The sequence below is a fragment of the Emiliania huxleyi genome (genome assembly GCF_000372725.1).
Source record: "Emiliania huxleyi CCMP1516 chromosome Unknown EMIHUscaffold_134, whole genome shotgun sequence".
In the NCBI taxonomy this organism is placed as follows: domain Eukaryota; phylum Haptophyta; order Isochrysidales; family Noelaerhabdaceae; genus Emiliania; species Emiliania huxleyi.
This window is the reverse complement of record NW_005201249.1, coordinates 171449-192691: the sequence shown is the minus strand read 5'-3', so window position 1 is coordinate 192691 and position 21243 is coordinate 171449. Positions and strand designations below refer to the sequence as shown.

The window sequence follows — 21243 nt, the reverse complement described above, 5'->3', positions numbered from 1 at the left end:
GCAGGCGGCGGCGCTGGCGGAGCGCAGGGCGAGGCGCGAGGAGCAGCGCGAAGCGGAGGAGGCGCCGGCGTGCCCCGGAGATGGCTCGGAGATGGCCCGGAGATGGCTCGGAGATGGACCGGAGATGGCCCGGAGATGGACCGGAGATGGACCGGAGATGGCTCGGAGATGGCTCGGAGATGGACCGGAGATGGCTCGGAGATGGCTCGGAGATGGCCCGAGATCACCACGAGATCACAGAGATGACCCGAGGCCCCTTCGGCGGGGCAGGCTGCGGCGTGCCCCTTCGCGCCCAAGCTCAACGAGATCTCGGTGCGTCTCGCCGAGGGGAGCGAGGGCGGCGGCCAGCCCGTCCTCGCGCGGATGCAGGCGTGGAGCGCGGGGCGGTGCGAGCGGCAGCGCGAGCGGGAGCAAGCCCTCGAGGAGGAGGAGGCGGCGCTCTTCACCCCCTCCATCTCCGAGGCGACTCAGCTGCTGCTCACCGCGCGGCCCGGCCGGCTGAGCGAGACGGAGGAGGAGCGGACTGTCCGCCTCGCGCGCACCGACCCGCTCGTCCGCGAGGAGTGGCGCGCGGCGGCCGAGGCTGCGAGCCTCGCGCGCCACCCGTTTGCGCCGCGCATCGACGGCATCTCGGCGCGGATCGGCGGCCGAGGCTGCCCCCCTCCCCTTCCCGGAGCCGACCCCCCGAGCTGTTCTCTCGGAGCCTCCCTGCAGGCGCGGATCGCCCGCCCGAAGTCTGACGACGAGCTGATGCGAGACCCGAGAGGCAAGGCGCGCCGCGCGTCGGCGGTCGAGGCGTGGCGCAGGGCCGAGGAGGAGGGGCGCACGTTCGCGCCGCGCCTGTCGGCCGCCTCGGAGGCGATCGCCGCGCGCGTGACCGACACGTCCTCGACATGTCCACGACATGTCCACGACGTGTCCACGACATGTCCACGACGTGTCCACAGGCGATCGCCGCGCGCGTGACGGACCGGCTGCACCCCGCCGACCAGGCGACGCTGAGCGAGCGGGTGCAGGCGGAGATGAGGGAGAGGGCGGCGCGGCGCGCGGCGGCGCTCGCCGAGCGGGAGGAGGAGGCGCTGGCCGGCTGCACCTTCGCGCCGACGCCTGGCAGGCCGCCGCCACCCCGCGTGCCTCCGGGCGAGGCGCGCGCTATCAAGGGGCTCTCCCGGCACCTGGAGCGGAAGGAGCTGGCGCGGAGGAGGGAGGAGGAGCAGCGCGCGCGCGAGGCGAAGGCCTTCAATCCCGAAGCGGTCCGCTCGACGACCACCCCCTTCACCGTGCCGTGCCCCTTCAGCCTGAGCCAGAGCAGGGCGGCCTACGCGTAGCATGCCGCATGCGCCACGTCGGGGCAGCACCGCTCAAACCCGCTGCTGTGTGCGCGCAAGCACTGCAATGTCGTCAGCGTGTACCATATGGTTCATGCGTAGCAAGAGTCCTCTTTTTTCGTCAGGGCATCAATGTCTGAGTCAATAATCATCGAATATGGAGAATATATGTCAATGTGCACAGGACTTTGCGGAGATCAGCAGGAGGATGTACGAAGAGACGATCTAAGGAGATAGGAGCAGCAGGGAGAGGGATCCGAGGGACCATGTGGAAGACGGCTAGTGCTAGTCCCCCATCGGGAGGACGACCCCGGCTAGTCACCGACCACACCCACAAAGAACCCTGCACAAAGATCGCAAGGGCGGGGACCTGTTCCTTTTTACCCATCTCACAGTAGAGACGGTGTCCGTTTTTATTTATTATGTCAATGTGTGTGTGGTGTGTCGTGACTCGTGTCACGTCCGGGGCCGGCCAGCGGAGCAGCCACAAGAGCCCGTCTCCCTCTCTACCGGCTTGGCGCCTCACCCCTCCCCTCCCTCCCGCAGGTTGCACTGCGGCACCTCTCGCGACTGAGTGCGCCGCTGCCCGCGAGTCAAGAGCAGGTCAAGAGGGCCTCGAGATCGCCCGAGATCAGCCGAGGTCCGCATTATACCCGGCGGTTTGTCTTTTGAGATTTTTGCCTCGCAGACCTCACGCGTCACGGGAGAGAGAGAGTTTTGTTTGTCAGATATCAGCCCGCGCGATCCATATATGTTCCTGGATGAACAAAGAGGTCTTGGGAGGGCGGTCCTCTCGGTTGGCGTGTCACAGGCGCGTGCGTTGACCTCAACAAGGGCGACTGCAAGTGGGAGAAGGCGACATGCATGTGGCATCGAATGCCGGGGTGAAGCAGCGCTTTCGACGCCGACAGTTTTTGCCGTGTGATTAGTGCCGTCAGATAATATGCATATAAGTGTGGTCCCGATTGGGGGCGCGGCGATCGGGGCACGAAATTGTCACAAACTATCACGTGAGAAGGCCCGCCGCCTCCCTCCGGTGGTTATCCGCCGCGTTATATGTGGCGCCATTGACGCCTAATTAATCCCTGAGAAGGGAAATAAATTCGCAAGCAAAAACGGGCCAACTCCTTGGCCCTTGGCGACGCGCTGTCCCCTCCCAGCTGTCGTCTGCTTGAACCCCTCATAACCGATTCTTACACTTCAGCTGGCGGGGTCGCCCTTGTGACATGCTCATGCCAACCCAGCCCAAGAGGCGGTGGCGCACCGCGCTCCCCTGCATCCTCATGTTTGCTACCTTTTTGACCGTCGCATTACTCAACGTCGCCGTCCCACATGACCTGGGCGAGTCCATGCATTCCGAGTCAACGGCGCGTGCTGGCGACTCGGGCGAGTCCATCGACCACGCTGTAACTGTCATCCAGAAGCAGGCCTCGCCACTCCTCTGCTACGGCTTCAAGCCGAGCCGCTCACGGCCGTTCGTCCCCGTCGATGGACACTACGGGCGGCGGCTGTTTGACGGCGCGAAAATGGCTGCTTTCATCGGCATGCCATCCATTGTTTCCGTGCACAGCGCGACGAGCACCGACAAAATTGAAGGCAGCCACCGCCAAGAGTTCCATGAAGACATGCAGGTGAAGCTTTCAGGAGAAATGGGAGTTGACTGGATGCCGTTGGCAAGCCTGCAGGCGGCCCTCAGCAGCGACTTTGGGGTCGGCACCGCAGAGAGCCACGAATACTCCTACTACCAGCAGCGGCGGAGCCAGGTCATCGGCTCGGCGACTCTGAGCCCTGCTTGGAGCTGGATGAACATAACTCGCAGCCTCCGCGACGTATTGACGACGGATGCGAAGGTTATGCTTGGGATCACGCCCATTCCTGGGTATGTGTTCGACGCGGATTACGTCGTGGCAACGTTTGGCCCCTTCTACATCAAGCAAGCCTCGTTCGGTGCCTCGATGATTGTCTCAGGGTATACAGGCGCGGACAACAGCGATGAGAATGCCTTGAACGACTTGAAATGGGAGGTCGGTTCTCACTTCTTCAAGAAGGCCAGCGCGGAGGCAGAAAGCCACCGCTCCTCAAGCTCTCACGTCCGCACCACCGAGGGGTCTGCGGGCGGCGACCCGGGGCTCGCGATGCAGGGCAGGTGGGATGAATGGAGTGAGTCGGCGGAGGGCCACCCCACTGTCACCTCATACCAACTGGGGAAGATCTCGGATCTGCTCAATCCTTACCTCGAGGGCGACCGGCATGCACAGCTCGAGGCCGCCGTCGACCGGGCGATTGAGACCATCGAGAAGGAGGCCTACGATCTCGAGGTGGCCCTGCTGGGTGGTGGCGGGCTGGCACACGATGTACAGCCCCCCTCAGCGCCGCCGCCGCCGCCCGCGTGTGAGGGGGGTTGCGTTTTCTTCGTCGTTATCTACCTCTGCCTCTGCTTCCTCGCAGGGGTGGGAGTGGTAGCAGTGTGTGACTGGTTGAATACGCCCAGTAGGGCGCCGGTGCAGCCGGAACCCCAGCGTAGAGGGCGTCGCTCTTTTTGGTAACGTAATTTTAATTGTTTTCACACAGTCTGTATAAACACACAAAACCCCAACGCGCACTCGTCTCACCTGGTTTATTTTGTAGTGTCGGCTGCATGTACTCTAGGGGTGAAGCTATATGCGCTGGGCGGCTTGTCTAGCCCCACCCGACTCCCTCAGTTCAGTCGAGCGGTACGACCCGGCGACGAGCGCGTGGGAGGCAGTCAGTGACGTCGATGACAACGGCGCGGCACGATCCCGCCGGGGGGCTGACATCGCGAGAAAAGAAAAAGAGGACCCCCCACTCGTTTCGCGTCCTCCCATCCCTCCCTGAGGCTTGCTGCTTTTCTTTCTTCTTTAGTCGTTTGGGGGGTTACTGATCGTTACGTGAATTTTTTACCGCCCAAGTCGTTGCCAGCAAGAAGTCGCTGCAAGAAGTCGCATCGGGCATCGGGCCGACTGTTCTTCTACAAGCGCCTCAGAATTCTGCGGAGACGGTTCTTGCTTTTTGCCGCGCCGCCCGAAGTCGTCGCGGCGCGCCAACGAGTGCCGAGGTCTGTGCGTTCACGAGCCAGAATGTCCCGGAAGCGCTCCCGCTCGTCCTCCTCCTCCGCGCCCTCCGCCTCCGCCGCCTCGCCCGCCATCCTCCTCAGCGGCGGGAGCCAGGCGCTGCATCGGGACGCCGTCGACAAGTTCCGCGCCGGAGAGCTGTGCGACGTAGAGCTCGAGCCGGCGGGTGGCGAGACAGTCGGCGCGCACAGGATCGTTTTGGTCGGCGCGAGCAAATACTTCAAGACGTTGTGGTCTGGGAAGTGGCCCGGCGACTGCCGCGGTCCGCTTGACCTCACAGCTCTCTCGCCCGCCTGTCTGAAAGCGTGCCTCGAGTTTGCCTACACGGGCGAGGCGGAGGTGGCGGACGAGGATGCGCTCGCCGAGCTGCTTGCGGGCGCGGCGTTCCTGCAGATGGATGAGCTTCTCGAAGCTGCGGCGGAGGCATACGAGTCGCGCCTCGCCGCCTCCAACGCTCTCGCGGTCTGGGAGCTGGCAGACCGAATCGGGCGGCTGCCGCGGCTCGCAGAGGCGGCGTCCAAGGCTGCGCGCGCGAACTTTAGCGAGGTGGTGGCGGGAGGGGAGGCGTGGACAGCGGCGCCAGCGTCGATCGTCCGCTCTCTGCTCGAGGACGACCGGCTGCGCGCGAGCGAGGAGGATGTGTACCGTGCTGGCGTGGCGTGGCTGCAGGCACACGACCCGCCGCCCGGCGAGGAGGAGGTGGCGGCGCTGCTCTCGCGTGTGCGGTTCGCGCTGCTTCCGCGCGAGTTTCTCAACGGCGTGGTCATGGAAGAGCCGCTGCTCGACACACGGGTCGGGAAGCAGATGCTTCTCGAGGCGCCGGGCTTGGCCATCATGAGCACAGCCCGGCCGCGGACTCGCACCGGAGGGGTAAAGCTGTATGCTGTGGGCGGCTTGTCTAGCCCCGGCGCCTCGAGGGTCCTCAGTTCGGTCGAGCGGTACGACCCGGTGACGAGCGCGTGGGAGGCAGAGACGTCGATGACAACGGCGCGGCACGATCTCGGCGCGGCGGTGCTCGACGGCAGGCTGTACACGGTTGGCGGCAGCGTGGGTGGCAACGTGCAGCTCCGTTCGGTGGAGCGGTACGATCCAGCTACGAATGCGTGGGAGACGGTGGCGCCGCTGCTGACGGCACGCGAGACCTTTGGGGTGTCGGTGCTCGACGGCAAGTTGTACGCGGTGGGAGGCTTCGAGCACAGTCTCGATTTCCTCAGCTCGGTGGAGCGCTATGACCCGGTTGCGAATGTGTGGGAGGCTGTGGCGCCGTTGTCCACGGCACGGTCGCGCGTTGGCGTCGCCGTGCTCGATGGCAAGCTGTATGCGGCGGGCGGTTGGGATGGCGATAGCACCCTCACCAAGGTGGAGCGCTACGATCCGGCTACGAATGCGTGGGAGGCGGTGGCGCCATTGCTGACGGCGCGAGACACTTTTGGTCTTGCCCTCGCCGCCGGCAAGCTGTACGCTGTGGGCGGCGACTCCAACGGGCCATCGGTGGAGACGTACGATCCGACTACAAACGCATGGGAGGTTGTGGCGCCGATGGCGAAGGGGCGGCACGGTCCAGGCGCAGCGGTGCTCGACGGCAAGCTGTACGCTGTGGGCGGCTACAACCACGAGGACAGCTTTCTCTATCTCAACTCGATGGAGCGGTACGATCTGGCTTCGAATGCGTGGGAGGCGGCACCACCGATGGCAACGGAGAGGGCATCTTTCGGCCTTGTCTCGCTGTAATTTTGAACCCAGGTTTTGTCTACTATTCCATTGCATTGCTGTGGCAGCCTGTGCGCGGACCGCCGCACAGCCGCGGTACCGGGTTGGCGGTAGACACGCAATGATCCGCTCGGCGGTCGGTCCCGAGGTCGGGGGGGCGCGTGACGGAATTCCACTGGTGAGTGGTGTGGTGGGCAACTCTCTATGTGTGCAGTCTGCAGTGAGTGCCTACACCATCCAGCGCGATGCTCGCGTGGCCTCTCGTGTACGTTATAGGCTGTAGCAGATCGTACTTCCATCGTGTAAATCGATTGAACGATTATAGTAGCACCAAGCCGCCAGACGCAGAGAGGCGAGACTCGCCACAACTCACCAGCGCCTGCGGCGGCGGCGGCGGCGGTGACGGCGGCAGAGGCTTCACGCGATGACGGACGTCAGGACAGCAGGGAATCTCTGACGCGATATGAGTTTCTTTCTGCCCGTGCCCTTGTTTGTTCTCTTGGCACCTTGGAGTGCTGGGGGGGGCGACAGGGAGGATGTGGCCTTGAGTTATGTGTACGCCTACTCAGGGTGTGAGGCAGCCCGCTGGCTGTGTGTCTTGTGAGCCTGTTTGTGTCTGTGTGTCGCTCGTGCGTGTCGTCATCATCTGTCCAGCGTCCACCCATACCGCGTTGGTGTCCAGTCCGAGCCTGGCTGTTCTTCACCTTCCTACCTACCTACCTGGGAGGGGTTGAGGGTTGAGGCCCCCCCTCAACCATCTGGTTGACGGCTGAGACCCCCCGTCGACCCTTTAGAGGCCCCCTCGGGCTCGAGACGAGCAGCTCATTGAGGCATGCACTGGCACACCAACCACAGGTGGAGCACTCCTCCGAGTGGGGAGGTCAGCTCGAGATCACGGCCATCGCGCACGCGTCTCGCCGCTGCATCGCGGCCCCTCCCACCGCCTCACCGCCCGCCGTCGGCTCTGGGCGGCGTCTCCTTCAGCGGAGTGCGCTGTGGGCAGGTTCACTCTGCCGACGCGCCGCTGCTGCTCACCGGGGGCGGCCGAGTACGAGGGGAACGGGCCGCGGCTGCAGCTGGCCTGCTCCCCCCCTCCCCTCCCTGCCCCCCATCTCCCTGCCCCCCCCCCCCTGGCCCCCCTCCCTGCCCCCCCCTCCCTACCCTCTCCCTGCCCCCCCTCCCTGCCCCCCCCCCCCCTCCACACACCGGCACGGGCGCATCGCAGGGTCACCCGACCGGCACCAACGAGCATCTGGCGGCGGAGGGGCGCGATCGAGGCGATCGTGGCGGCGCTGCAGGCTCACCCGCAGGTGGCGGAGGTGCAAGAGCAAGGCTGTGCGGCGCTGCGCAACGTGTGCTCTGGCGACGACGCCGCAGGGCTCGCACGCAAGCAGCGCGCAGCCGACGCGGGCGTGATCGAGGCGGCGGTGGCGGCGCTGCAGGCTCACCCGCAAGCGGCGGGCATGCACGAGCATGGCTGCGCGGCGCTGACCAACGTGTGCTACGGCGACGACGCCGCGGGGCTCGCACGCAAGCAGAGCGCAGCAGCCGCGGGCGCGATCGAGGCGATCGTGGCGGCGATGCAGGCTCACCCGCAGGAGGCGGAGGTGCAAGAGCAAGGCTGTGAGGCGCTGCGCAACGTGTGCTCCGGCACCGACGCCGTAGGGGTCGCACGCAAACAGAGCGCAGCCGACGCGGGCGTGATCGAGGCGGCGGTGGCGGCGCTGCAGGCTCACCCGCAGTTGGCGGGTTTGCAGGAGGATGGCTGCTGGGCGTCGTGAACAGTGTAACAGCTATCAACTTGGGCTGGGGAGAACACTTGAACAACGTTGAGGATTTCAGCCAACAATAGTGTGCAACTGTTAGGCCCAAAGTTAACGTTTGACAACCCTAAGCGCTAAGGCGCAGCTCCTCTTCGAGGCCTGTGCGCGAAAGGATAAAAAAGATTTACGGACACAGCCACGCGCGATCTCGTGAGCATGCGCATGCATATAATCTTGAGACACGCACTCTCGGCCGACCCACCGAGCCGACCCTCCCGTTCCCCTCCCTCTCCCCGCCCGTCTCACGTGGCAGGGGACGTGGTTGCTACCTGGTTGGCACCCCCTCTCAAGCGGGCCCACCTCCTAGCCCCCGCGCCTCCGCCCTTTCTCCTCCGCCCCGCCCACCTCCCGCCCCGCCGCCGCCGCTACTTTGCCGCGGCCCCGATCAGCTTTGCGACGCCGCGCAGCTTGAGCGAGACCCCCTCGCCGTAGAAGAGCTCGATCAGCCCCGAGGCGAAGTCGAAGCCGCCGCCGCGCGAGGGGTACTGCAGCGGCGGCGGGATGGCGGTGCGGAGCAGCGCGCCCATTCCAAAAGGCAGCCACTCGAGCGCGTCGTCGCACACGGCCCGCGGCGTGGTGAGGCCGCGCAAGCCCTCGATGCCGGCGAAGCGGTCGAAGCCGCTCTGCTTGCGGCCTCCGAAGGGGAGGGACTGCGAGAGGTAGGTGGAGCCCTCGAGGTCGTTGGAGGCGGACATGCCCGCCTCGAGCCGAGCCTACTTGCGGCAGCCACGCCGCCGTGAGGCGACGCCGCTCTCGCGCCAGCCCTCTCCCGCACCGCCCAGAGACGCGCCGCGACGGCGCGCGCGCGCGGCGCCGACTGCGCAAACGCGCAGCTCGAGAGCGCAAAGTCGCAGTTGTTGGCGAGCCGGACGGCCTCGTCGTCGTTGGCGGCGGCGCCGCCGCAGTCGGCCACGCGCACCACGCACATGATCGGGCCGAAGATCTCCGTCTGCAGGATGTCGGCGCTCTCCGGCACGTCGACGAGCACTGTCGGGGGGTAGAAGGAGCCCGCCTGCTCACAGCATCGCGCATGAAACGCCGCGGCCCGCCACCCCAGCGGTCTCGGGCGCCAAAGAGCCAATGCCGCGAGCGGGTCGTCGCCGGAGGGCGTGTACCCTCCGACCAGCAGCCGCGCGCCCTTGGACACCGCGTCGTCGACGAGCGCCTGGGAGAGGAGTCAGCCCCGGCGTGAGCCGTCCGCCAATGCCGCGGGGGGGTCGGCAGAGCCTCGCAATCGGTGGCGAGCGGCGCCTGGCACTGCCCCACCCGCGAGTGCAGGTCTAGGGCGTGTCTAGGGCGTGTCTAGGGAGGCGTCCACGGAGGGGTCTGCGGGCGGTAGGCAGGCCGGCCTGGTAGTGCCCCATCTGCCTCCTGCCCATGGTGATTGCCCCGCAGTCGACCTCTGCGTCGTCGAGCGGCGGACCACACTTGAGGCGTGACGCGATTGCGCCTGCACGCACGCCGCGCGCTGTGAACAGGGGGGGGGGGGGCTCCCCTCCGCGGGCGAGCCGCGCGGCGGCGGCGCCGACGCGCGAGCAGAAGCCCGCGTACGCGGCGTCCGCGACGAAGAACCGCTCTGGGCCGGCGCAGTTCTGGCCCATGTTTTGGAAGACGCCGCGGCAGGCCACCTGCGCGGCGAGAACGACCTCCGCCTCACCTCGACCGCAGCCTCGGACACGCCCCGGCAATCTCGGGCAATCTCGCGCCACCTGCGCGATGCGGTCGAGCTCTGCCTCGCTCACGTCGTCGCAGACAACGAACGGGTCCTTTCCTCCGAGCTCCAGCACAACCTATAATCACCCACCACGCCCGTCTCGCGTCAGCTCGCGCACCCTCGCGCACGCCGCCGGGAGGCCGTCCCGCCGGGGTGAGGCTCGCGGCGGCGGCGCGCATCACGTGCCCTCCCACCGACGGCGACCCGACGAAGATCAGCTTGTCGACGCCTAGAGAGACGGTTCCGAGAAGGTTCCGAGAAGGTCCCCGCTCCAGCAGAGGCAGAGGGCGGGCTCTGTCGGCGCCGGAGCCGACCAGCGCGGCGCCGGTCGAGCCGTACCCCGTCACGAACTGGACGAGGTCGGTCGGCGCCCCCGCGGCGGCGAGGATGGCGCGGAGGGCCCGCCCGTAGTAGAGGGTCGACCATGAGGCGTACTCGGAAACCTTGATGACGATGCCGTTGCCGGCGAAGAGCGCCGAGATGACGGGGTTGAAGACGTTGTGGAAGGGGTAGTTCCACGGGACGATGGCGCCCACCACGCCCACCGGCCGCCACTCCACCTTGACGCGCCTACACGAGCCTCCCGAGGCGGCTCACGGAAGGTTCCGGGAAGGGTCGCCAACCGGGCCCGGGCGCAGCCAGGCGCGCTTGGTCATGGCGAGGGTGCCGGTCGGCCGCCGCTCCGGCCGCAGCGCAGCCTCGCCGTGCGCGATGGTCCACTTGAGCTTCTCGCACGTGACGAGGATCTCGCCGAAGATGGCGTCCACCATCGTCTTGCCGCTCTCGCGCACGGCGACGCGGGCGATTGCGCGCTGGTTCTCCGTCACAAAACGCAGCATCGTGCGGAGCAGCCGGCGGCGCGCGCCCCAAGTCGAGCCCGCCCACGCCGCCTGTGCGACACGCGCGCGACCGACGGCGGCGGCGACGTCCTCCGCCGACGCCACCGGCAGCGTGCCGAGCATGTCCATCGAGGACGGGTCCCAGCAGTAGACGACGGACGGCTCCCTCCGCGCGCCCTCGGCGGTGAGGAGGGCGGCGTCGAACTTGGCGGTGGAGCCGTCAATCTTGGGCTCCACGTCCTCGTCCACCGGCACGTCCACCCGCGGCGTCGGCTCCGACAGCAGCACCGCACCCAATAGGTAGACACAGCACAGCGACGCGGCGAGCGCGGCCGCCGACTGCCACGATATGTCGGCGGCCGCCGCAGACAGCACGTCGGCAAAGGCGGCGGCGAGCGTCGACAGCGCGCTGGCCAGGTCCGGAGTAGCTACCGGCGGCAGCGGCGGCGGTGGGCCAAAGCGCATGTGTGTGTATATGTCCAAGGAGCGCCGCCGAGAAAAGAATTCGCGCACCCCTGCGCGCCTCTGTCAGTGTGCCTGTGGTAGCGAGAGACTGCCAGTTAGAAACTGGAGGAAGGTCGCCAGATGGAGACAGGAAGGTGGAGCGGCCGTGTGCGAATTCTTTTTCGGTCAGTCCTGGACTTTTTTAGCTCCCCGGCCCTGGTGGATGTGCACGCGGTTACCATGCACTCCAATTGCTCCAACTTCAACGCTGGGCGCGCGCGCGCACACACAAACACAAAGTGTGAGTGTTAGAGTTGTTTGGTATTGTTCTACCACGACGCGATCTTTGTCAAGCGCAACAACTTTCAACCTGCTGCTCCACGAGACGTTCGGCGGCGGCTTCTCGCCCACCGCCGTTCTCAAGCTGCGCCGCCTCGCGCGCAAAGTCGCGCGCGGCAGCGTCGACCGCACGGCCTACTCGCCCAAGTACTCGCTCTCTTTTATGTCCCACCATGCAGAGCGCATCTCTCTCTCTGTTGTGCGAGGCGTGAACCGCGCCATTCGCTCTCACCTGGCAACCCTGTCTGCACGTCTCGCGCGCGCGTGAACAGGGCTCCAGGCCCCAAATGACGCGTGAGTGTTAGATTTGTTTGGTATTGCAGCCGCCAGTCGGCGTCGGCAGCCTCAATCATGGCAGCGTCGGCAGCCTCGCTCATACGGGAGCGCAGCGACCTGAAACGGTCCGTCGACAAATTCGAAACGCCCGCCGAATTCGAAACGTGCGCCGCTCCCGCCGATCTCCCGCTAACGGACCTTACCCGCCTGTAACCTCTCTTTAAGGTATTGCTAAAAATCTCTCTCTCACACACACACACACTGGCACTAACACAGGTGGTACGCGGTACGGGCAAGAATTTCCCGGTGACAAGCCACGGCGGCGCAAGATATGCGTCACGCGTACTACGTAGGACCAAGACGTACAAGCAGCGCTCAGTGCTGCTTGTTCATTTTCCCGATGTGCGGCGAGAGGACGACATCCGTCGTCTGTGCCGCGCTCGAGCCACCAGCCCACCCACAGCATCTTGCCCTCGACGCGGTCGTCGCAGAACTTCGCGAGCGCGAAGACCGAGTAGCCCTGGTCCGTGAGCAGCCCACGGCCCACGCCCAGGCAGGGCCGACTTCCCCGCCGAGTAGTCTTACACCGCCGCCACCTCGTGGATATGCATCCCGAGCTGCTCGAGGATGCCGCAGCACGCCAAGGCGGAGCCACCCGTGGCGAGGATGTCGTCGATTACAGCGCCGGGCAAAAACTTTTTCACCGCTTCGCGGCGCGCGGCTGCCGAGTTCGATCGCGGAGCGAGTGAGTGTCTGGCTGGTCGGCACGACGCGTCGTCCCACGTCCGTCGATCGACGCCGGCATAGACAGACAGCGGCGCACACAGATCACAAACAAAGAAGATATTTCTGACCCTACTGCACTTTAGTACTCGCATCTCGTTCTGACGGGTGGAAGGTGGGTTTAAGGACTTCCGAGATCTCACTTTGTTGGGCGCGTGGAGTTCACCCCGCGGATCTCACTTTTAATTAAACAAAATGCTTAGTCCTTAGAAAACGGAGCGGGGAGGACGCAACGCGCCACATATCCCCTTTGAGCAGTCAGGAGGACCATGTGACATCCAGCATGCCAGCCTTCGCCGTCTTCGCTACCGTCCTGGTGCGCTTCGCTCCCTGGAGACGCGTACACACCCCGCCTTTCACACCCACATGACTTGCACGCCGCCCCTCCTCCTAGGTGGCTGTGCACGGAGCGCCAGTGACAGAGGCGACCGCAAACGATAACTGCGGCAATGCGGCACGGAGAAACCCTTGACCTTGCCGGGCGTGGACTATCTTGGAAAGGGCTACGATGGTTTCAAGGGCAACCCGAGGCCGACGCATGAAGGAGATGTGCCCCTCGACCCAGGCTTCAATGGTCGGATCTTCCGCATCTGCAAAGACGACTGTGAGGAGGGGAGGACTCTCTGCATTGGAAACGGGGTAACCAACGAACAGCACCAGTACGTGGTGCCAGACGGCTTCGAAATCTCCTCCGCTTACAGTTGCGACACGACCGTCAAGGATTCCCAAGAAGCTACCATGACTAGTTACTCAGAGAACCTGGAGGCGTCGGCTTCAACCTCGACGCGTCGTACGGCAAAGCCACCTTTAGTGCGTCGCTCAGCTTCTCGGACACTCACACTCAGATTTCGAGTGGGAGCATGCGGGCGAGCTCGTATCATCTCACGTGCACATCCTACCAAGTCGAAACGGCCGACCCCTACCCTCCTCTGGATGAAACCTTTGCTGAGCGGCTGACCGAAACGGCGCTGGGGACGTCAGACTTTGGCGGCTGTTTGCAAACTACGGCACTCGTTACTTACACCAATTCGATATGGGTGCTCGTAGCGGGCAGACGGCCGCCGGCAGATGTCCTACTTTACGGAGACTGAATACTCCGAGGTCGTGGAGGACTGCAGCTTGATGTTTCTCGCTGCGGAGTATTCTGGGAATAAGAAGTTTGGCTTGGTCCTTGGAGGCATCGGCAGATACGTGCAAGAGCAGAGGAGACGGGGGCGTCGAGGACCGTTTCTATGCGACGGTGGACGACGACGGTCGACCCTGGCGTCTATATTGATCCCATCCGTCGTCATCCAGCGCGAAACGATATCCCCCATGCTTCCGAAACGATTCGGCTTTCGGAATTCTTTTGAGCTGCTCGATGGAGGCGCGGGAACGAGACGTGCCTCAGACGGCGGCGGCTGCAGACGGCCGGGCAGGGGCGGTCGGCGCTTCGTCGGGCGCGGCAGCGGCAGCTGTGGACGCGCCGCTGCTCGGCCAGCGAGTCGAGCTCGGCGGGCTCTCGGCCCGACCCGAGCTGAACGGGAAGCGGGGCGTGGCTCAGAGCTTCGAGGGCGGGCGGTACGCGGTGGCGCTCGAGGGCGGCGGCGAGAGCGTGCGCGTGCGGCCGGATAATCTGTCGCCGCCGGCGGCGGCGGAGTGGGCGCCGAGCGGTGCCGCTTCAGTCTCCGATGAGGTAGTGACAGCAGCTGAGCAAGGCGACGAGGCAGCGGTGCTGGCGTGGCTCGGCAGTGGCGGGCGGGCCGACGCGACGTACGAGAGAGGCGGCTTGAGCGGCCTCACGCTGCTGATGAGCGCCACCGTGTACGGCAACGAGCGGGTGGTCGAGCTGCTGCTGCGGCATGGCGCTGAGATCAACAAGCAGGACAGCAACGGCAACGCCGCGCTGCTTGCCGCCGCCACCAGCGGCCACGAGCGGGTGGTCGACATGCTGCTGCGGCGTGGGGCGAAGGTCAACCTGCAGAGTAGCAGCGGCGGCACCGCGCTGATGGGCGCCGCCGCCCAAGGTGACGAACGTGTGGTCGACTTGCTGATCCGGTGCGGCGCTGAGGTCAACCTGTCGTGCAGCGACGGCGGCACCGCGCTGATGCTCGCCACCTTCTACAACCGCCCTGCCATCATGCGGCGCTTGCTGCGAGCGGGCGCAGACACGGCGGCGGTCGGGTTTAACAACAGCGGGGTGCTGCATATCGCCAAGGGGAAGGGCCACTTCGAGTGTGTGCGCGTCATCGAGGAGCATGCGGCGGCGGAGGCGGCGGCTGACCAGGCGGCGAAGGAGGCGGCGTGGGCTGCCGAGGCGGAGGTGAGGGAGGCGGAGAGAGCGGCGGCAGAAGCGGAGGCGGCGCGGCATGCCGAGGCGCTGCTGGCGGAGGAGGAGGCGGAGAAGGAGGAGCGCGCAAAGAGCAAGACGGGCAAGAAGAAGAAGAAGAAGAAGAGCGGCGGCGGCGAGGCAGTCGTCTTGGCGCCTGGCCCCAGCGTCACCGCCGCTCTGCCGCCGCCAACCCCACCGCGAGCCCCATCTCCTCCGCCCGCCGACGCAACTGCCATCGCCGCAGCGGACCAGGCGCTGCAGCAGGCCGTGGCCGCTGGCTCGTACGACGGATTAGCGAGCGCGCTGGAGACGTGCAGTAGCCTCGCGAGTCCGGCCGTGCTGGCGGCGGCGAGGCGCGCGCGCGACAAGCTCAAGGAGGCGCGGAGGCGGGACAGCCAGCGGCTGCGCAAGGCGCATGGTGCGGCGATGGGCGCGCTCAAGTCGCTCGACGCAGCGGACAGCCCCTCCGCGCTCCGAGCGGGCATCGCCGCCGCCAGGCCGCACGTGGGCGCGCTGCCTGCCTTGGCCGAGGAGGTGAGCGCGGCGGAGTCGAAGCTGGCAACTCTGCCTATCGCCGCCGAGCCAGCCGCGGCGGAAGAGGCGGTTGTTGCTCGGCCAGTCGAGATAGCCTTGTCGGACCTCACCGCGGCTACCGACGGGTTTGCAGAGGGCAAGCTGATTGGCAGCGGCGGCTTCAGCCACGTCTACGAGGCGTCGGCCGACCTCCACCTCTCCCTCGCCGCGCCTCCGCAGCTGCGCCACTTGCCGCTCGTCGTCAAGCGGGCAAAGTCGGGCCAGTCGGGCGGCTTGTCACGGGCGGAGCTCGAGGTGAAGCTGCTCAAGGCGGTGAGCCACCCGCACTTGCTGCCGCTGCTCGGCTACTGCCTCTCGCCCGACGGCGTCTGCCTCCTCTCGCCGCTGATGCGCGGCGGCTCGCTCGAGGCGCGGCTGCGCATCTCGGATCCCGACCGCGCTGCGCAGCTCCGCCGGCTGGGCATGGAAGAGGCGCCGAGGCCGCTGACGTGGCGGCAGCGCGTGCGTATTGCGTGCGAGGCGACCGAGGCGCTGGTCTACCTCCACTCGAAGGGCATCGTGCACCGCGACGTCAAGCCGGACAACATCCTGCTCGACGAGAAGCTGACCGCAGTTTTGGCCGACACGGGCTTCGCCAAGGACCAGCGTCCCGACGCGTCTGTCCGTTGCCGCTCGACCGCCCTCTACATGACCACGGGCTACCTCTGCCCCTCCATCACCAAGGGAGGCGAGTACTCGAGCAAGACGGACGGCTACGCCATCGGCATCACCCTCCTCGTCTGCCTCACCAACCGGTCCGAGGTGCAGCTCACCGACCGGTGCGAGGACGAGTTCGAGGAGGACTGGACCGACATCGACGCGGCGAAGCTCGCCGACGTGGCTGCGGGCTGGCCAGTCAACGCGGCACGCGTAGTAAAGGATCTCGCGAAGGCGGGAGACGGGCATAAGAGCCTCTGCCACGACAGCCTGCGCAAGCGGCCCACACTGCCCGAGGCGCTGCTGACGCTCCGGGCGCTGCTGTCTGGCGCGCAGGGCGGGGCTGGGGTGGAGGAGGCTGCGCCGGTCTTTGGAGACGAGGCCGCTGCGGCAGTCGCCCGCACCACCGGGTACGAGCCTTCGCCGCTCTCGGTGCAGGTGCGCGGCATGCGCACGGGCGGCGACGCGCAGGCGCGCATCCAGGACAACATGATGCTTGCCTTCAAGACGCTGATGCCGCGCCTCGACGCTGCGTACGCCTCGCGCTCTGCGGCGGCGCCCGACGGCTTCGAGGAGCGCATCAACTTTTGGCACCGCGAGTGCGGCCTGCCGACAGAGCTGCGGAGCCAGCTGCACTCGCTGCGTATCTGGGCGAATGCGGCGAGGCACCACGACGCGGCGAGGTGGAGGAGGGACGGGCCGCGCAGCGAGGGGGAGGCGTCGCGGCTCGTGGCCGCGGTGACGGAGGCGATCGGGGCGCTCGAAGGGTAATATTTGTTTCGCCTACCGTACTCCCGGGTAGGCCGTGCACACGATCACCGTCTTGTGCCTAGTGTTGTGAGACGGGCGAAATTCCCCCCCGCGTTGCGAAAATCTGGACGAAAGATATTACGAAAAAGCAGAGTGAAGGCATAGGTAGTGCACTTGAGGGGCATTGATCTCATCTCGCTGATCGCGGGGGGTCTGAATGATGCGATGATGGCGCACTCGAGGAGGCGCACACTTATGAGCGGCGGACCACGATGGAGGACGTGGGCACGCTGTGCGCGGCGAAATTGGGGTCGAACATCGCGCGCATCTGGTCGTCGTCGTTGTACTTGTGGCCGTACAACATGTCCTCCTCGCGAAACGTGCCGTTCTGAATTGCGCGCGCGGACACGGTTTTCGACGCCTCGATGTGCGAGATGGGGTCGCCGGCGGCACGGCGCTGCGTCACCAGCCGCTGCACCTTGGCGTCGAAGTAGACCTTGGCACTCATCACCCCGGGCGTGCCCTGCGTGATGACGGGCTTGCCCTTCTCGAGCTCAATATCGATATACGCTCGGAGAGCGCCTTCCGCGGACGCGTTGTCACCCCGACCGCGTTGTAGAATTGGAGGTAGGTGGACGCCGTCTTGACCGAGGCCTCCTGCACCTCCATGCCGTCGTCGCGCGGGCGGACGTCGGTCGCGAGGATGTCGCCCTGGAGCTCTAAGTGCTTGGCGGAGCGCTTGCGGTGGTTGATGGCGAGCACGGTCTTGTACTGGGAGAAAAGAGAGAGGGGGTTGTGTTCTCTAGGCCCCTAAGGGCCCTACGCGCGGCGTGAGAGCTCGGAAGCGAGCTTTGCACGGCGATCGAGGATGGCACGGTTCACCCCCTTCACCGAAGCGATGGAGATGCGTTCCGCGTGGTGTGACACAAATTCTCTCTGCATGTACAAGAACAGTGCCGACAAGTGCTACATCTCCGCGGATGGCGACGTCTCGAAATCGAAGAAAGACAAATGGGTGACTTGGATCTTCCATCCCCAACCATGAGTCTGATGCAGCATGAGATCTGATCCGTGTCCATCGATGGTTCATTAGAGTCTCGTTCAGTATCGTTCGTAGTGTCTGGTCCGCGTTCATTAGTCCTCGTTCAGTATCGTTCATTCGTGTCTCGGGTGGTGCGGCGATCGAGTGCGGCCGCGTTCGTGTTTGTTTGTGTTCGCGTGTCTGATGTGTGTGTGTGTGTGTGTGTGTGTGTGTGTGTGTGTGTGTGTGTGTGTGTGTGTGCGTGCGTGCGTGGCGTGCCGGGCGGGTGGGTGGCCGGTATGCCGGATTAATTAGCCGATCAATACATCGTGCACGGCCAGCAACTCAACTGCGGGGAGGCTCAAAGCTCCCAGAATGTGTAATTGCGTCACACCTTTCGTGGCTAAAAAGACAAATAAAAAAATGAAAAACGGAAAAAATTCCGCTGGCTGGTCGGGCGACCCCAGGGCGGCTCAGCCGCTGAAGCCGCTGCCGCACCTAAGCCGCTGCCGCAGCCATGCTGTGGGTCGGGCCTCAAAACGGACGATTGGAGGCTCTAAGACGCTCCTACATTCGCTTCCGCGGCGGCGCTGTGCTGCAAGCCGAGTTCGATCGCGGCGCGGAGCGAGTGGCTCTGGTCGGCATGACGCCTGGCGGCGCACAGTGCTCGCGTCTCGGCGTGTTCGTAAAGCGACACGATCGGGTCGTCAACGGAATGCCATCCTACGAGAAGAAGGATGGCGACCCAAGCGTGGTGATGTGGTATTGTGACGGGTGGAAGGTGGGTCATGCGAAGAAGCAAGGCAGCAAGAGCTGCGGCATCAGCTGCCCCGACAACAGCTTTGCTCCTGAGACCGCCGGCCGCTCATGGCGCGTCCTCCTGCCGGGTGGTGTAGGCTGGTGTGAAGCACCCGACGTCCGCTGCATCGCGGGCACCGCGCTGGACGAGGAGAGCAAGCGGCCAGCGGCGAAAAGGGAGAACCGGCAAAGGCACGACACCGCCGCCGGCGTCTCTGCAGGCCAGCAAGTGCAGCTCCAGATGCAGGCGCCACAGCCAGCCGTCATGATAGATCCATCGCTGCTTGCTAGTAGCATGGCAGTCGTGAACGACCTTGAAAACGTCATGCTCCGTCGGCGAGACAACCAAGTAGTCGGTCGGAAAGTTATTGCTCCCGGGACCGACCTGGCCGAAGGAAGGCAGCCGATGCGTGACGCCACCGGCAAGGTTGTGCTCGAGCTCGAGTATGCCTCTTCCAACTGTCACGGGTATCAGTTTAGCGCGCGATTGGTGACCGCCGACAGGTCCACGGTTGTCGCCGAGTTCGCGCGTGATGCCACCACCACGCGGACGCTGATGTCGAACGGCTTCAACTTCGCGCCGTGCGAGGTGACCATTAGTGGCAGACCATACGGCACGATGTCATCAAACTCGTCTCGATTAACGCTGACGCGCGCAGACGGTATCACTGGCCTTCGGGTGGGGAGGGCTCCGTCGACGCGCATCTGCTGCGCCCCTTACGAGACGACCGTGGTTGCAACGAGACGAGACGTCCATCGAGGCCACGTTGCCAGCTACACGACGGACAACGACTCGTGCGGGTGTGTGCCCAACACGGGGCAGCGGCGCGCCTGCCAGCTCGATGCGGCCGCCGGCGACGGGTTGACGCGGCTCGATCTGCTTCTCATCTTCACGTTCGTCGCGTTGGAGGAGCTCATCTCCATACACGCAGCGTCGAATACACACGTGCATGAGGGTGTGGGATGAGCTCCTCCTCGTGCTGTCAAATGCGTTAAAGCAATATAGGCACAATCGCAGAATAATAACTCCAAGTGCTCCAAATAGTAGCGCGTAATCCCACACACACACTGGTGGGTTTTTGGACGGTCCTCTCCGTTGGTTGGTTTTCTAAAATCTCTCTCTTCTCGGAAACTAAGGACGCCGGCGAGATAATTCAATAATAGAGTGCAGGACGCCCCTCTACTCGGTGGATCGCGTCACACCAATCCTCGCTACCCAACGCGGCCAAAGCGCAAAGGATTTCCACCTCGAGAACCTCGAAGAAAAAAGAAAAAAAGAGCGCAAAAGGTGGCCGCGGTTCTGGCAGGCATCGAAGGATGTTCTTGCTCTCGCCTGCCGCGCTGGGCTGGCTGGGTGGAGAGCCGGAGACGCTGTGCACCAACACGTGCAATACGGCCTCGTCTGGCCGGCGCAGCCTCGCCGTGCCCGCCGTCGAGGGCGTCTGCCAGGATGGCGGGCCCGGCTCGCCAGCGCACATATTTTGGTGGAAGCCGTGCGACTATGGCACCGACTGCGACGACTGTGGGCCGCGCCCGGTCCTCTCGCCCTCGCCGCCGCCGCACCCGCCCGCGCCGCCCTTTGCGCCCGGCGGCACGGCCTGCTCCGACACTTGCTTCAGCGCGGGCGACGGGGTGTGTGACGACGGCGGCAGAGGCGCCGAAGGCGACTTGTGCGGGTACGGGACGGACTGCGCGGACTGCGGCGAGCGGCGAGCGGCGCGGCCGTGGTACGAGCAGGCGCGGGATCGCATCCGCGAGCAGGCGGCGAAGGATACCGCCGACACGCAGGCTGCCCTCGCCACTCTCAAGGTGGCACGCCGCGCCTGCCACTTCGGAGACGCTTCTCGGACCGTTCTTCCAACCCCCGAGACAACTTCTCGCCGCGAGCAGGAGCGGCTGCACCTCAAGGAGCTCATGAAGTTCGTGGCGGTCCTCTTCGGCTGCTGGGTGACACTCACACACACACACACCCTCCCACACACACCCTCCCACACACACTGCCTCCCACACACACCCTCCCACACACACTGCCTCCCACACACACCCTCCCACACACACTGCCTCCCACACACACCCTCCCACACACACACCCTCCCACACACACCACCCTCCACACACACACTCCCACACACACACTCCCACACACACACCCTCCCACACACACACACTCCCACACACACACCCTCCCACACACACACACACCCCACACACACTCCCACACACACGCTGCGACTCCCAAAGCTGCTCTGGTGCCACGCCTGCTCTGGTGCCACCCACCGACACCTCCGAGACGCTTCCGAGACGCTTCCGAGACACCTGCTGGCGCCGCCTGGCCGTCGCTAGCACCTTCCAGGATACTTTGCGGCGATACCACTCTCGCTTCATCGCGTGCTCCCCCCCCCCCCCCCACCTCTCCCTCTCCCTCTCCCGCCTCCTCGCCCTCTGCCCCCCGCACGCGCCCCGAGCCTGCCCTCTCCCCCCCACGCCTCCCCTTGCCCTGCCGGCCCTCCTGCCGGCGACCAGGTCCTCTACGGACTCTACTTCACCTGGAGCTTCTTCTCGGAGGACTTTGCCCCTGGGAAGGGCGCGCCCGTGGCTGGCGCGACAGCGCGCGGCGGCGGCGACGACAAGGAAGCCTCTCCTCCCCTCCCTTCCTCCCCTCCCTTCCTCCTCTCCTCTCCTCTCCTCCCCTCCTCTCCTCTCCTCCTCTCCCCTCCTCTCCTCCTCTCCTCCTCTCCTCCTCCTCTCCTCTCCTCTCCTCTCCTCTCCTCTCCTCTCCTCTCCT

At 65.4% G+C, this 21243-nt stretch overlaps 6 protein-coding genes across 6 annotated transcripts in view; 4 read left to right on the top strand and 2 right to left on the bottom strand.

Moving 5' to 3' along the window:
- Positions 1 to 75: 75 nt before the first annotated feature.
- Positions 76 to 246, top strand: EMIHUDRAFT_70874 (hypothetical protein; the record flags this gene model as incomplete). The annotated part of the gene is made up of 1 exon (XM_005788537.1): positions 76 to 246. A coding segment is annotated over one exon (171 nt), but the record flags the coding sequence as incomplete, so codon positions are not given.
- A 7793-nt stretch (positions 247 to 8039) lies between these two features.
- On the bottom strand, positions 8040 to 10713 carry ALDH3 (putative betaine aldehyde dehydrogenase). Its single transcript, XM_005788584.1, has 9 exons — positions 10306 to 10713; positions 9982 to 10227; positions 9817 to 9906; positions 9663 to 9743; positions 9479 to 9581; positions 9303 to 9403; positions 9038 to 9118; positions 8744 to 8965; positions 8040 to 8666 (listed from the first exon to the last, which is right to left on the bottom strand). Exons 1-9 carry the CDS (start codon positions 10633 to 10635, stop codon positions 8319 to 8321), a joined length of 1602 nt encoding a protein of 533 aa, XP_005788641.1. The 5' UTR covers positions 10636 to 10713; the 3' UTR covers positions 8040 to 8318.
- A 1227-nt stretch (positions 10714 to 11940) lies between these two features.
- On the bottom strand, positions 11941 to 12370 carry EMIHUDRAFT_226749 (hypothetical protein; the record flags this gene model as incomplete). The annotated part of the gene is made up of 4 exons (XM_005788536.1): positions 11941 to 11994; positions 12023 to 12085; positions 12162 to 12271; positions 12349 to 12370. 4 exons carry the CDS (start codon positions 12368 to 12370, stop codon positions 11941 to 11943), a joined length of 249 nt encoding a protein of 82 aa, XP_005788593.1.
- Positions 12371 to 14092: 1722 nt separating this feature from the next.
- Positions 14093 to 16054, top strand: EMIHUDRAFT_362639 (hypothetical protein; the record flags this gene model as incomplete). The annotated part of the gene is made up of 2 exons (XM_005788535.1): positions 14093 to 14131; positions 15581 to 16054. A coding segment is annotated over exon 2 (474 nt), but the record flags the coding sequence as incomplete, so codon positions are not given.
- Positions 16055 to 18177: 2123 nt separating this feature from the next.
- Positions 18178 to 19425, top strand: EMIHUDRAFT_226746 (hypothetical protein; the record flags this gene model as incomplete). Its single annotated transcript, XM_005788534.1, has 1 exon — positions 18178 to 19425. One exon carries the CDS (start codon positions 18178 to 18180, stop codon positions 19423 to 19425), a length of 1248 nt encoding a protein of 415 aa, XP_005788591.1.
- A 350-nt stretch (positions 19426 to 19775) lies between these two features.
- The window catches only part of EMIHUDRAFT_455148 (hypothetical protein), a gene marked incomplete at both ends in the record, with an annotated part of 3598 nt that continues 2130 nt past the window's right edge, over positions 19776 to 21243 (top strand). The window contains 4 exons of the mRNA XM_005788533.1: positions 19776 to 19980; positions 20113 to 20267; positions 20349 to 20405; positions 20982 to 21050. Of these exons, the coding sequence (XP_005788590.1) occupies positions 19776 to 19980; positions 20113 to 20267; positions 20349 to 20405; positions 20982 to 21050 (486 nt within the window). The remainder of the gene's footprint in view (positions 19981 to 20112; positions 20268 to 20348; positions 20406 to 20981; positions 21051 to 21243) is intronic.